Raw genomic sequence first — 12,295 nt, forward strand, 5'->3', positions numbered from 1 at the left:
CATGTGCAGCTGAGAAGAATGTGTATTCTGATGCTGTTGGGTGGAACACTCTGTAAAGGTCTACTAAGTCCATATGTTCACATGTTTGATTAAGTTCTGTTATTTCTTTCCCAATTGTTTGTCTAGTTGATCTATCTCTTTGTGACAATGGCATGTTAAAGTCCTCTGTTATGATTGTGTTGTACTTGTTTCATTTTTCCTGTCTGTTAGAATTTGTCTTATATAGCTGGGTGCTCCTATATTTGGTGTGTAGATGTTTAAGATTGTTATCTCTTCTCTTGAAGCTTCCCCCTCACAAGTATGTAATGACCTTCTTATCTCTTTTGGTTGTTCTTGGTTTGAAGTTCACATTGTCTGCAAACACAATAGCTACACCCACTTTTTTCTGGGTTCCTGTCACATGGAGTATTGTTTTCCATCCTTTAATTTTCAGTCTATGAATTTCCTTTTGAATTAAATGGGTTTCTTGTATACAGCATATAGTAGGATTTTGTTTCCTGATGCACTCCGCAAGTCTGCTTCTTTTGGTTGGTGCATTGAGACCATTTACATTGACGGTTATAACTGATATGTACTGGCTTATCTTTGTTGAGTCTACTTCGCAACTACCATTTAAGGTTCATTTTGTCATCCCATTTTATGTATGAGAGAACAAATTCAGAGAGAGTAAGTGAAGTTGCTAAGATCACATAGTATGTGAGACAGAGCTGAACCTCCTTTGGGGCCAAGGACTTCCTGATACCAAAGTCCTTGCTTCCTTCTTGTCATGCTGTCTGCATTCCTCAGATAGTAGCCATCAGATCTGCGTATTATCATTCTAGCTGATATGATGGCTCCCATTCCCATCTCGATCAGCCTGCTGATCTTATAGTTTTCCTTCCAGGATCATTTCCTCTCCAAGGACTCTGGATTCTCCAACTTCTATTCCATTGCTTCTTCTCTCATCAAATCCCATGGTTTTTGTATAGGCATCTTTTTTTTCTGCATTGCTGTTTTTGTTTTCCACTTTCCTGTTTTCTTCCTTTCTACCTTCTGTGCTTTTATCTATTTTATTTATTCTTTCAAAGAACCAACTGTTAGATTCATTAATTCTTTGTATTGTTTTTCTGGTCTCCTGTGTTAATTTCTTCTCTGAGCTTTATAATCTGTGCCTTATATCAAAGGAATATAATATAAGCTTCTCTGAGCTTTATCAATCTGTGCCTTATATCAAAGGAACCAAGTGTTGGCCCAATGCAATCCCACTGAAGTGCCTCTGAAGGCCAAGCCATTTTTCATACTCTTGCCTCTTACCCACCTCACACACCTGTCATCGGGAGCTGCCTTGAGTACCTGGCTGCCTCTGCTTTACACCCTTCCTGATAGGAACTTGCTCAGTACTGTCCAGGAGACATGGGGCACTCAAGGCAAAACTGAGATCCCCTTCCTATAACCACAGTTATTATCCCTGCCTCCACAAATGCTAACACAGAAGCAAACCATTCCCCAAATATCCAGATAGATGTTATACCTTTTAAAAAGAAAGGACATCAGTGAAGGTTGTGGCTTCACAAATAGATTAATTCATGCAGATATGTTAATTTGAGCATAACTGCTGCTTCTTTACCCTTCCTAAGCAGTAATGATTGCCAAAGGATCATATGTGTCAGATTAATGGTGATATAGATTAATGTGAACTTATAATTGCACTTAAAGTAATATGTAGTCATATTTGAAATCTCTAATCTTACTGACAAACTTTCCAAAACAAGATACACTGATTCACTCACCTCCTTATTTTCTGTTCTCATGACAGGATTTCTAGAGTTCTTTTTGAGTTCAACCATTTTTGGAACTTTGACTGTCAGGTCAATGTTTATAATTGAGCACATACAAAGATAGAGCTTTGTCTGTACTTTTCCCGACGTACATCCTGTCTTGGAAGATAATTTCTGGCAGTCGTACTTTTCATAAAGTTTAGTTTAAAATTATTTCTAGAGTTTTGTCCCTTGGTTTTAATTTTGCCTGTTTGCTTTCTAATTTATAAGACTGTAAATAAAACCACACTCAACCTCAGTTTATTTTCTTGTAAAATGGGAAATAACTTCTTGCTACATGTACAGTTTGCAATAAAGATTCATTTAACAATAGGATGGTTTTGATTTTCTTATAAAAGTTATTGTAAAAATTACAGTGAAGATAGCAATAGCTACCATTTATTGTTCTCTTGTAGCTGCAAGTCATTATGCTAAGTGCATTATATAATTATAACTGTTACATCTTTCACTGTGTCCTGTATGTCTCTTAAGCTCATTTCAGAATTTTCTATCCTTTTCCTTCTCCATGCTTTGATATGTATATTTCCTGTTCATTTGCCTTTTGGGTCACTGGTTCTTCTACTATATCCAGTTTCCAATTAAATATAAACTCTCTTTCCTTCTCAGAATTTTGTTTTCTGCCTTCTGCTTTGTTTCTCAGGATTATAGCCCTGCATTGCTGTGGAATCGCCAAATGCCAGTGTCAATGTCACATTCGCCTCAATAAGCTTCTTTCTCTTTGGGACTCTTCAAGCCCTGGCTACCTTAGTAGCTTTGAGCACTAAATGTTGTCTCCACAGATTTCTAAGATTGCCAGAAACTGAAAAAGTTCACATTTTATATTTTTTTTTGGTGCAGTTCTAGAGTTTGAACACAGGGTCTTTGCACTGAGCTACAATCCACAGTACCCTCCTTCCCTGCCCCCAAATACATCTTTGGGCCAGGGTCTTGCTGAGTTGCCCAGGCTGGAATCAAATTTGTGGTCTTCCTACCCTAGCCTTTTGGCATGCTGGAAAAACTTGACATTTTAGCCACCACTTCATGTTTAGTTTCACAGCCTCTCATCCCACAGTGCTCATAGATCCAGAAACACATCAAGGCAAAAGTGCTAACACATATTGCGATCGCCTCCATGTTCTTTTCTTCTCTTTGTGACTATTGTCTCTGAAGTCCTGTGGCCTTGATAGTTCCTTGATACTTTCAAACAGGTGTGTGCACATGCCTTCATGTGTTTGTGTGTCCAACTCTTGTAGTTGTCAATGGGAGGATAGATATTCAGTAAGTTACTCTGTTATTACTGGAAATGTAAAACCCTCTGTTTGCTTTTAAAAGAATCTTCAGGCTTATGAGAATTTTAAAATAGCCTATAACATTTTAACTGCCATTCTAATTAGACTCATGTGTTGCTTAACAAGGATATATTCTGGAACCATGGTGCTGGGCAATTTCAACACTGTGTGAATACTATAAATTATACTCACCCAGATTAAGATGGCTACAATGTCATTGGACGGTGCACTCTTATGGGACCTCCCTCATGCATGTGCTCGGCTGAGGGAAGCGTCATGCTGTGCATGACTGTGTTATGATCATAGAGATCATGGAAGTTATATCCTACTTTTGGAGATTTCTCTTTTCTAGGAGCGTCTGCAAGGACATCATAGGTAGAAGTGATGAGAGAGGTTACAGAATCACAGATGAGAGAGGGGACAGAAGGACCACATCTTTGGGGAGGAGAAAAAGGAGGTTTCTTTAAAAAACAGAAGTTTCCCCAAAGCAGTTATCTGGCTTAAAGCTAACTGTTTATTTTCTGCCTTTCTTGATTTTTGCACATTTAAAGTAAGGTAAGCTCTTTCTGTTTTCATTTCACTTGGCCACTGTTACTGCTGGTGACTGAAGATGAGAAACACCCTTTATTTTTTGGTGGAGAAAGTGGTGATGGGTGGGTTTCTATGTCACGTGGCTAGGCAGTGCGCACCACAGTATTCAGTCTAGCTCGCTGGGGGTTATAGAGTGAGGGGTAGAACCACCTTCTTATACACAAGAACCACGATATATACTTCCTTATACACAAGGAAGTGTATATCTTCCTTTGGCCATGTAGATGGGCCCCCCCTTTGTCTGTCCCACTGCTGTGTCCTGACTTAGGACCTCATTATCTTTCCCTGACCCCTTTAGCTGCCTCCTTTCCCAAATGCTACTCCTGTCAATCTACTTCCATCCTATAGCCTAGAGGGATCTTTCTAGAACACAGCCTCTAGTATCATTTTACCCCCCTCCCAGTTCTTCCTAGTCTTTAGAATGATATTTGTGTGACCTGCAAGGCTGCCTGGAACCAGATTTCTGTATGAGCCTCCTCTACCCTATTCGTGCCCAACAGCCTGACTTTCTTACCTCTGGGAATCATGTGCTGTCCATCAGACACCCTGTGTCCTCTGCCCACTGCTGCACCAGCTGGGCCTCCCACCTGCTGTCTGGATAGTATCCTTCTGACTTACATCTTAGCCCAGGGTAGTCTCCTTGGGAAGTCTATTGGCCCCATATGAATCAGATGTCCTTGCTTTGTATCCCTAGAGCCGCCTCCATGCTCGTGCACATTGTGCGGCACTGTCATTGCTTCTGTTTCCCCTGAGACTCATAATTGACTGACAGTCTTTCATGTATGCCCAACACATTGCCTGGCATAAAGTAAGCACCCAATAAATTTCAAATGCAGCATATGTTAAGTTCCCTGTAAAACCTCAGCTGCTGCCAACTCTGCTACCAGTCTGGGTGTTCTCTGTGAGGGATCCTTCTATTTTCAAAGCAGGAAACTCCTGTAGAATTTTAGCAGGAAAAGGTAGATTCTAGCCTTTAGTCAATAAGCGGGTTTTCAACTTTAGAAGTGTCAGTTTGTAGTGGTAACTTTTTTTAGCAGTAAAATTTTAGCAACTATGGTCTGTGCCAGAGCGCTAGGCTTCCCTCTTTTGCTGAGTTCCTCCGTTTAATTACTGTGCTGAGCAGAGGGAAGCTGTGCTTCCAGACACGAGAAGGAAACCACTAATGGTGCTGCTGCTTTCCCTCTGCTGCCCTGAAGAAGACAGCACAGAATGGGAAGGAGGGGCTGTCCTTTGGGGGTGTTGGCCTGTTTCTGATCACTTTGCCGTCCTCTGCCTCCACCCATGACTGTGGTTTGAGTTCCTGTCTGCCCCAAGCTACTGGGACGTGTAATAAGAAACTGCTTTCCAAACTCTTAATTAAAACAGGTTCACGTGCTCTTTGCCAGGAAACAGCATCCATACCCCTCAATGTGCAATTGCATTGCTTGTCCAGAATAAGATGTGACATGACTAAGGTTTCCCTCCTCAGTGGTCATGGTTTGCTGGCCACACATTTACAAATAGCCCTCCATTTCAGCCTCTTTCCTAGTTATTTGTCATTCATTCACCTGCATTCCCCTGTGTGAAACATTCCTCTCCCCCTTTGCTCTATATGCTCTTAGGTAAACAGGTAACATTTTAGGTTGATACCCAAACCTAAAGTGGTTGGAACAATTTTTTAAAATAGTATTTTATGGACAGCAAGGAAAATGTGACTGCTGATTCTAAGAATGTCTGGTTCCACTGCTCTACAAACTTTGAGGTGGAGGACAATTTATTTGAACTTCTCTATTTCAGTTTCTTTCTCCATAAAATGGGGCAATAATATACTAACCTGTGTGTTGTGAGGATTAAGTAAAACAATGTCTGTGAAGAAGAGCTTAGCCCAGTCCCTAAGCCACATCTAGCAGCCAAGAAGTGGTAAGTGGCTGCTGCCTCCTGCTTCCATTGTCCCCCCAAAGTAGCCATGTGGTAACTGACTTATTCTGACATGAAGGAGTTAAGTGCAAAACCTTGAGACAGCCCTAAAAAATGCAATTTCTCTGTAAGCATGTTAGAACTTCATTCATTCGCTCATTTGTACTTCTCCATACTACCAACAGTCTTTAAGTTCTAGTTAGCAGAATCAGTAGGCAAGGAGAATCTGGATCCCAGGCATATGCCTTGCTTCTGGAAAGAACAGGGGTCCTAAATGTTTTTTTGTTAAAGTCTGGAGTTCCAGAACATTTCTGAAAGTAGTATGTCCAAAGCCGCCTCCGTCACTTTCCTCAGGAGGTCCCATATTTTACGTATGCAAAATAATTGAACCTACTTCTAAGTGAATGTTTGGCTGAACACACTTATACATTATCTACAAGTCACTCAGGTGCCCACCTATGAAGCCATCTGTGCCACTTTGCCTCATTCCTCTTATCCTGCAGGTTGGCAGCGACAGTGTGGCCACATCTGCCTCCTGTTCCATGTCCTCTGGCTCTGCCCTCCCATTTCCTGTCCTAGACTGCTGCTGGAGAGTTTGACCTGCCCTCTGGTGTCTCTGAGTGTGTTCTACTTAGCACATGCTCTAAGGAAATATAGGGTTCTGTGGCCCAATAATTTGGGGCCACACCCCACTCTTAGAGGTAATTGCAGTAAAAACAGCAATAACAAGACAGAATAAAATCCTTTTTAACTCTGTTTAACTTGCTGTCTTCTCAACTTATTTAACTGCAGGCTTTTCTTTTTACCCTAGTTGCAGGGAACTGAGGTTTCTAAAACCCCTCTTAGAGAATGCTGCTGCAGTTTGTGGATAAGCTGCTTCCTATTTGCTTGTTTAAGTTAGCTGAGCCCAAACATTGGTCAATAAGCACATCACTATGATAATGCACTGTGTGCCATTTCAAGAGATGGTGCAGACATAGCTCATCTCCAGGACATGTGCTGAGTGAAGAAGGGCATGTAGGCTGAGCCCTTGCTTACCTGTGTGTGTATATGCTGGACAAAAACCCAGTTCCCCAAAAGTGGCAGGAGGGTCTGCCTGTGGGGAGGGGGTCTGGATGTCTGGGAGAGGTAGAAGCAAATTCTTCTTTGTGTCTCCTAGGGCACAAAGAACTTTCTACTGCTTTGAACAAAATACTACACTGCTCCTATCACTTCCTGAATTCACACAGTGAATAGCCTGAACTCCAAGGCTCTGTACTCATGGCCCAGACCTTGTCCTCTGCTGCTCCACCCCTCAGCCTGTTTCCCAGCAAGGCCACTCCCACTTTCTGGTGCCCCCTCCCCCCACCTCACTCCATGACAGATACAGGGCCGTTAATCACTGGTGCTGCTTTCCTTTGCCACCTCTCAGACAGCAGCCCACCCCCAGAGAGCACACTGGCCCGGGGTGTGGGACTCCCTCTCAGCTTTACTCTTGCCTCTGATTCTCAGCTGTGGGATCTTGGGACCCCCAGTCCCGTGAAGGCAGTGACACTGTGTGGGAAGGCCAGGGTTAAAGATGAGACTTGAAATCTTTACTGACCCTGTGTCCTGGGAAGCTTAGTCTTGTAGCTTTCCTTTCCTTTTCTGTGCAGTGGAGGATAATACACTTTAACTCACAGGGCTTGGGCATGTTGCTCATCTTCCTAGAACACCTGACATGGGCCAGGCATCTTGTAAGTATTCAGGGCATGTGTGCTGTCTTCTCTTCCCTTCCACTCTTTTCCCACTGTGACTACCAGCCTGCCATTCCCTTGGGTCCAGAAGTCCTTGAGTTTCAGAGGAAAGAACACAAAGCCTGAAGTCAAACTTTCATTCCTGGCTGTATGGGTGATTAACCCTGGGGAGATGTTGAGCCTCCAGTGTTTTGAGGACCCCAGCTCTAACACAAAATCTATAATCTCTACATACAAGAGCTTTGATCATCAAACCACCATGAATGCAAAGGGTTATTAGTAGTGAGTGCAAATTCTCTCCCACCCTCTAACTGCCTTCTAAGAACTTTTGGAAGATGAGGAAAATAATGTCTTCCATATGCTCAAGTGAAGATGATTTAGCACTATGGAAGGTAGAATAAAGAGGCCTCACCATTAGCAGAATGACCCTGAGACGAGATGATAATGGCCCTGAGCCTCACTTACCTCATCCAAAATATGAAAGCAGCAAAGCCGCACCCTACAAACTAGTTGTGAGGCTTACAAGAGGCAAGTCATGTGGAAGACCTTTGTAAGTTGTGAAACTCTTCACAACTGTCAGCTGCATCCGTAGTTAACTTGCCTGTTTATTGTTACAGCGGAGAGTGCAGGACGTCATCAGCCCTATCGTGTTTGAAGCTGCCTACAGCCTTGGAACACATGTGACTGGGGAGGAGGAGAGGGAGCTGCCAGCTCTGACACCAGTTCTACGCTGGAAAAAGGGACAAAAGATCGCCCAAAAGAATCAGGTGAGAACCTAAAAGCTATCACCTGGGGTTCAAGGTGGCAGGTACACGTGGCAGAAGTAATGACCCAGAGTAATGGCCAGGGCTCACCCCATCCCTTTCCTGATCTACAAAATGAAGAAAGCAGTAATTTCATTTTCTGTTAACTCCCTACACAGGGCTATTCTCAGGCCAGTAGGGATACGAGAAGAAAATTATAATTCCTTTGAGGTCATGAACTGGTCTTCAAACTTCTCTCTGTTCCTAAACTGTTCCAGAGCTTGGATTGGTGCACACTAGTTCTTCACTGACTCCCTATTGGTGGGGGAGTGATTGAAGTCAAGAATGAAAAACTGCAGCTTACTGAGTTTGTGGCTGAGTTCCAAGTGTCCTTGGAAGCCAGACCGCTCAGGCAGGTGCAGGTGGGAGCCCATCCCGCTCCACATTCCGCATATTCTGGGATGAGTTGCCATGTAGGAGCTTTGGAATGATGTTGGGTGCAGGGCATGTAAGGTAGGAGTGAGTATATGGACTGATACTGTGCTGCAGCAGTGCCAGCTTGTCTGCCCTGAGCCATCTATGAGATGTGCAGTGCTTAGATCAGGAAACACTGCTTTTTGGTTTTATAGACTTTGGCAAGGTATAGGCAAAGCTGTGGAAGCACCTGCTGGTCTGACCCCCATGGTTCTTCAGCCTGCTGTGAACAGAGAGAAAAACTAGCAAATCAGTGACCTGCAGATGAGAACATCGATGTAAATAGAGCCACAGGGAAGGGTTTGGGATTAGAAATGTCCATTCAGGTGTTTAATTAGGTAGTGAGGTTTTTTAGCAGGGCACCTCTGTTTTCACCCAGTGTGTCCTCCATATTGCCTGTCTTGGTTACTTTTCTCTCCTTGCTGAGACAAAATACCTGCGCCTAGAATTAAGGAAGGAAAGGTTTATTTAGCTCACGGTTTGTGGAGGTTTCAGTCCATACTCAAATGGCTTCAAGGTAGGGTGGCATGGCACAGGGGCAACACTTCAGGGTGGCAGAAGACAGGAAAAGCAACAAGAGCAAAAGTGGGTGTGGGGAGCAAGCTTCTTCTCCTCCCTTATGCTGTATGCAGCTTACCCACCCCCACCATCTCAGTGCCTTCCTCTTGCACAGGCTGAGGGTGTTTACAAAGTAAAGACCCTGGCCCCCTGCTGAGTCACTTAGTTAGCCTTCTAAACTTCTCAAGTCCACACAATGTATAACCATGACACTGCCTTTGCTTGGGCTTCCTAGAAATAAAGCCTGAGATGAGGATTTGGGAGCATACAGACTCATGAGGCCATGCTCTGAGGGAAACCTGTAAAGGAAGGGTAAGGGGCTGGACAAGGATGTGGTCTCAGCTAAGGTCCAGATGGGGGACACTGGAACATAAATGACAGCAGGCTTGTCCTTACCTCGAGGCATGGAGGCTGGTCTCTGTATCCCCATACTGGCCCACTGTTAGCTGGCCATGGGTGAGGAAGGGGAGGGTGTGCAGCACTCCTTGAGTGGAGGTTCCTTCAGCTGAGGACAGTTCTCTGGGGGAGGATGCAGACGGGCCTGCCTGCACGCACACTGGCTGGGGAAAGGCTGGCAGTTGTCAGTACCCATTGCACTTGTAGCCACAGTCTAAAGATACTGCATTTGTGATGTGGCTTTTGATTTAAATATGAGCTTTTATTCTTAAGGAACTTAATTTTATTTTTATTATATTTTTATTAGTACATAATGACTACATTCATCATAAGGGGTTGGTACATGCACAGGAAATATCTTAATTTTTTTTACACCCATTTCCTCCTCCTCTTGGTCCCCTTTCAAAGCACAAAGCAGTCCCCCTGGGAAGGTGCTCTGCAAGCCCTTTGGGTCCCTGATAAGTTGGGGCAGGCTCAGGTGGAATGAGGAAAGAGGTGAGAGGACACAGGCTGTCTGGCTGAGTCGGACAGAGTGGAGGGCCCAGCCTTGGGATGAGGTATGAAGAAAGCCACAAAGAGGAGAGCAAAAGGATACGCTGATTTCTGTGTTGATAATTAGAAATTGGTGTCCTGTGCTGACAGTGAAATGGGAAGAAGAGGTCAGGCTGGGGAGCCAGTAAAGCACAGTATTATGACAGCTGCTAAATAATGAATCCTGGGTCCTGGTATTACTCTGCTTTCTAAGGAAAAATCTCACTGGCCTGGTAAGCATAGCGCGCCTGTGTTGTGGAAGTGCTACAGTGACTCACTTCAGAGTCCTCTGTGCTTGTTGTATTTCTGAACTGACCCAGTGAGGTCGGTCCCACCCTGTAAGCATCTTGCTAGCTCCGTGTGTATTTCCCACAGTGAACCTGGCTCTCACTTTTAGATCAAATGACCTGACGGGAGCCAGGGATGCAGGAACACATTAGTATTAAAATGCTGTTCTTGGTCACTTTAGGCTTGAGATGGCTGACCAAGCACGAATGTTTGTGTCTATGCCTTCTGAGACCCCCATTGCAAAGATTGTAAAGGAATAGTTTGGAAAGGGGAGAACTATAGGGAAGAGGCAACAGCTAATCAGAGAGCCTGGTGACTTTCTAGAGTGTGTGAAGAAGAGGGAAGGGTGCTAACCGTGAATTTAAACTATATATGTATAGAGGACCTGGCTTCCTATCTGCTTGTGGAATGAGAGAAACTGCAACCTGAGCCAGGCCAGCAGTTACAGGAGACAGCAAGGATGAGAAGCAGGGATTGAAACATGGAGGAAGGAGAGTATTAAGAGTACTAAGAGTATAATGTGTGGAGGAGATGTCCTTCCACTGTTCCCACCTCTGCCTGTTGCAGGTATGCAGATTTACCAGCAGCCCAGACAGGCAGTTGAGTAATTTGTTTTCTAAAGGGTTGAATGAACTGTATCAGATAGTGTGGCTGAGCTGGTTCCCTAGAGAAAAGCCTAGTCTGGCATTTGAAGTTTCTATCACAAGACGTTGGTTTCCCTCTTCCATCCACCCAAACTCATCCATAGACTTTTCAATGTGTAGTTTTCCATGTCCCTAAATATGAACAGATAACCAAGGGAAATGGAGAGCAGAGGAAATGTGACACATGGAAAGAAAGATTAGTATAAATCTACATGAGTAGAATAACTGAAGGAAACAAATTATTCAGGGACTAAAATAGATTATAAATTTTGTAAAGGGAAATGTTTAAAGTCCATGCAAGAAATATGAGGAGATTGAAGAATATATTTCATTTATTAGTGCATGCATGGAATTCTACTTTATGGAATAATCAGAGAAAAAGGGAGAGAATCCTGAAAATCAGAAATATGATTACAGAGCCAAATTTTCAGTGGAAGGATAGAAGATAATGTGAAGAAATCTCCCTCTAGAAGAGCTAAAAGACAAGTAGAAAAAAAAGGAAAGCTAAAGGATAATGTACAAGGTTCTATATCCAAGTAAAGAAAACACAAGAAAAAGGAAAAAGACAAAATGAAAGAGAAGAAATGAGAGGTAATAGATAAATTCTCCACAATTAATGAGATACTGTTTTGTTTATTTAAAATGCCTACTAATGAACAAGCAGGATAAACCCAAATCATATATACATGATTTTGAATTGTTACAGCTTCCAAGACTGAAGGAAACTTCTAAACATTTCCAGGGCAGGAAGTGCAGGATGGTGATAGTGGGGGAAATATGTCAACTTACAACAGAAAAAGAGTTGGACTGACTATTGGACTCTTCATGAGCAAGATTAGAAACTAAACTTTGATGAGCTAAGGGCATCAGAGTTCCAAGGGAAAGTGATTTTGAAACTAGAATTTTATTTTTAACCTATCAATCAAATGCAAGGTAAAACTTAAATCACTTTTCAGACAAGCAAGGACCTGGAATGTTTGCCTCCCTAGGAATCCTTCCAGGGACATTACCTGAGATGCACTCCAACAAAACAATGGTGACAGCTAGAAGGACCAAGGCATGGAATCCAAGAAACTGTGCCACCAAGTCCCAGAAATGTAATGAGAGGAAATGCGAGGATCACTGTGATCGCTGTGTGATCACTGCCAGTCTAAAAAATTTGTCCAGTGTAGAACAGAGTATTAATGAACTTGCAGGAGAATGAAGCCAAGCAATAGAGAGAATGATGAGTAAGTGGCAAATATTCATAATACAGTGTATTTTGAGTATTCGTAGTCTATGGATAAGAAAAAAAATAAAGGCAGCCAAAATTTCTGAAATCACAAGTTTGAGGCCAGCCTGGGGAACTTAGAGAGTCTCTGTCTGAAAATTGAA

At 43.1% G+C, this 12,295-nt stretch overlaps 1 protein-coding gene across 1 annotated transcript in view; it reads left to right on the top strand.

Moving 5' to 3' along the window:
• Itga9 (integrin, alpha 9) overlaps window positions 1-12,295 on the top strand; it is a gene marked incomplete at its 5' end in the record, with an annotated part of 332,049 nt that overhangs the window by 147,878 nt on the left and 171,876 nt on the right. Inside the window, 1 exon segment of the mRNA XM_013513777.1 lies at window positions 7,905-8,054. Within this exon segment, the coding sequence (XP_013369231.1) occupies window positions 7,905-8,054 (150 nt within the window).

This window comes from Chinchilla lanigera, unplaced genomic scaffold, assembly GCF_000276665.1.
Source record: "Chinchilla lanigera isolate Chin_1 unplaced genomic scaffold, ChiLan1.0 scaffold00020, whole genome shotgun sequence".
Taxonomy (NCBI): domain Eukaryota; kingdom Metazoa; phylum Chordata; class Mammalia; order Rodentia; family Chinchillidae; genus Chinchilla; species Chinchilla lanigera.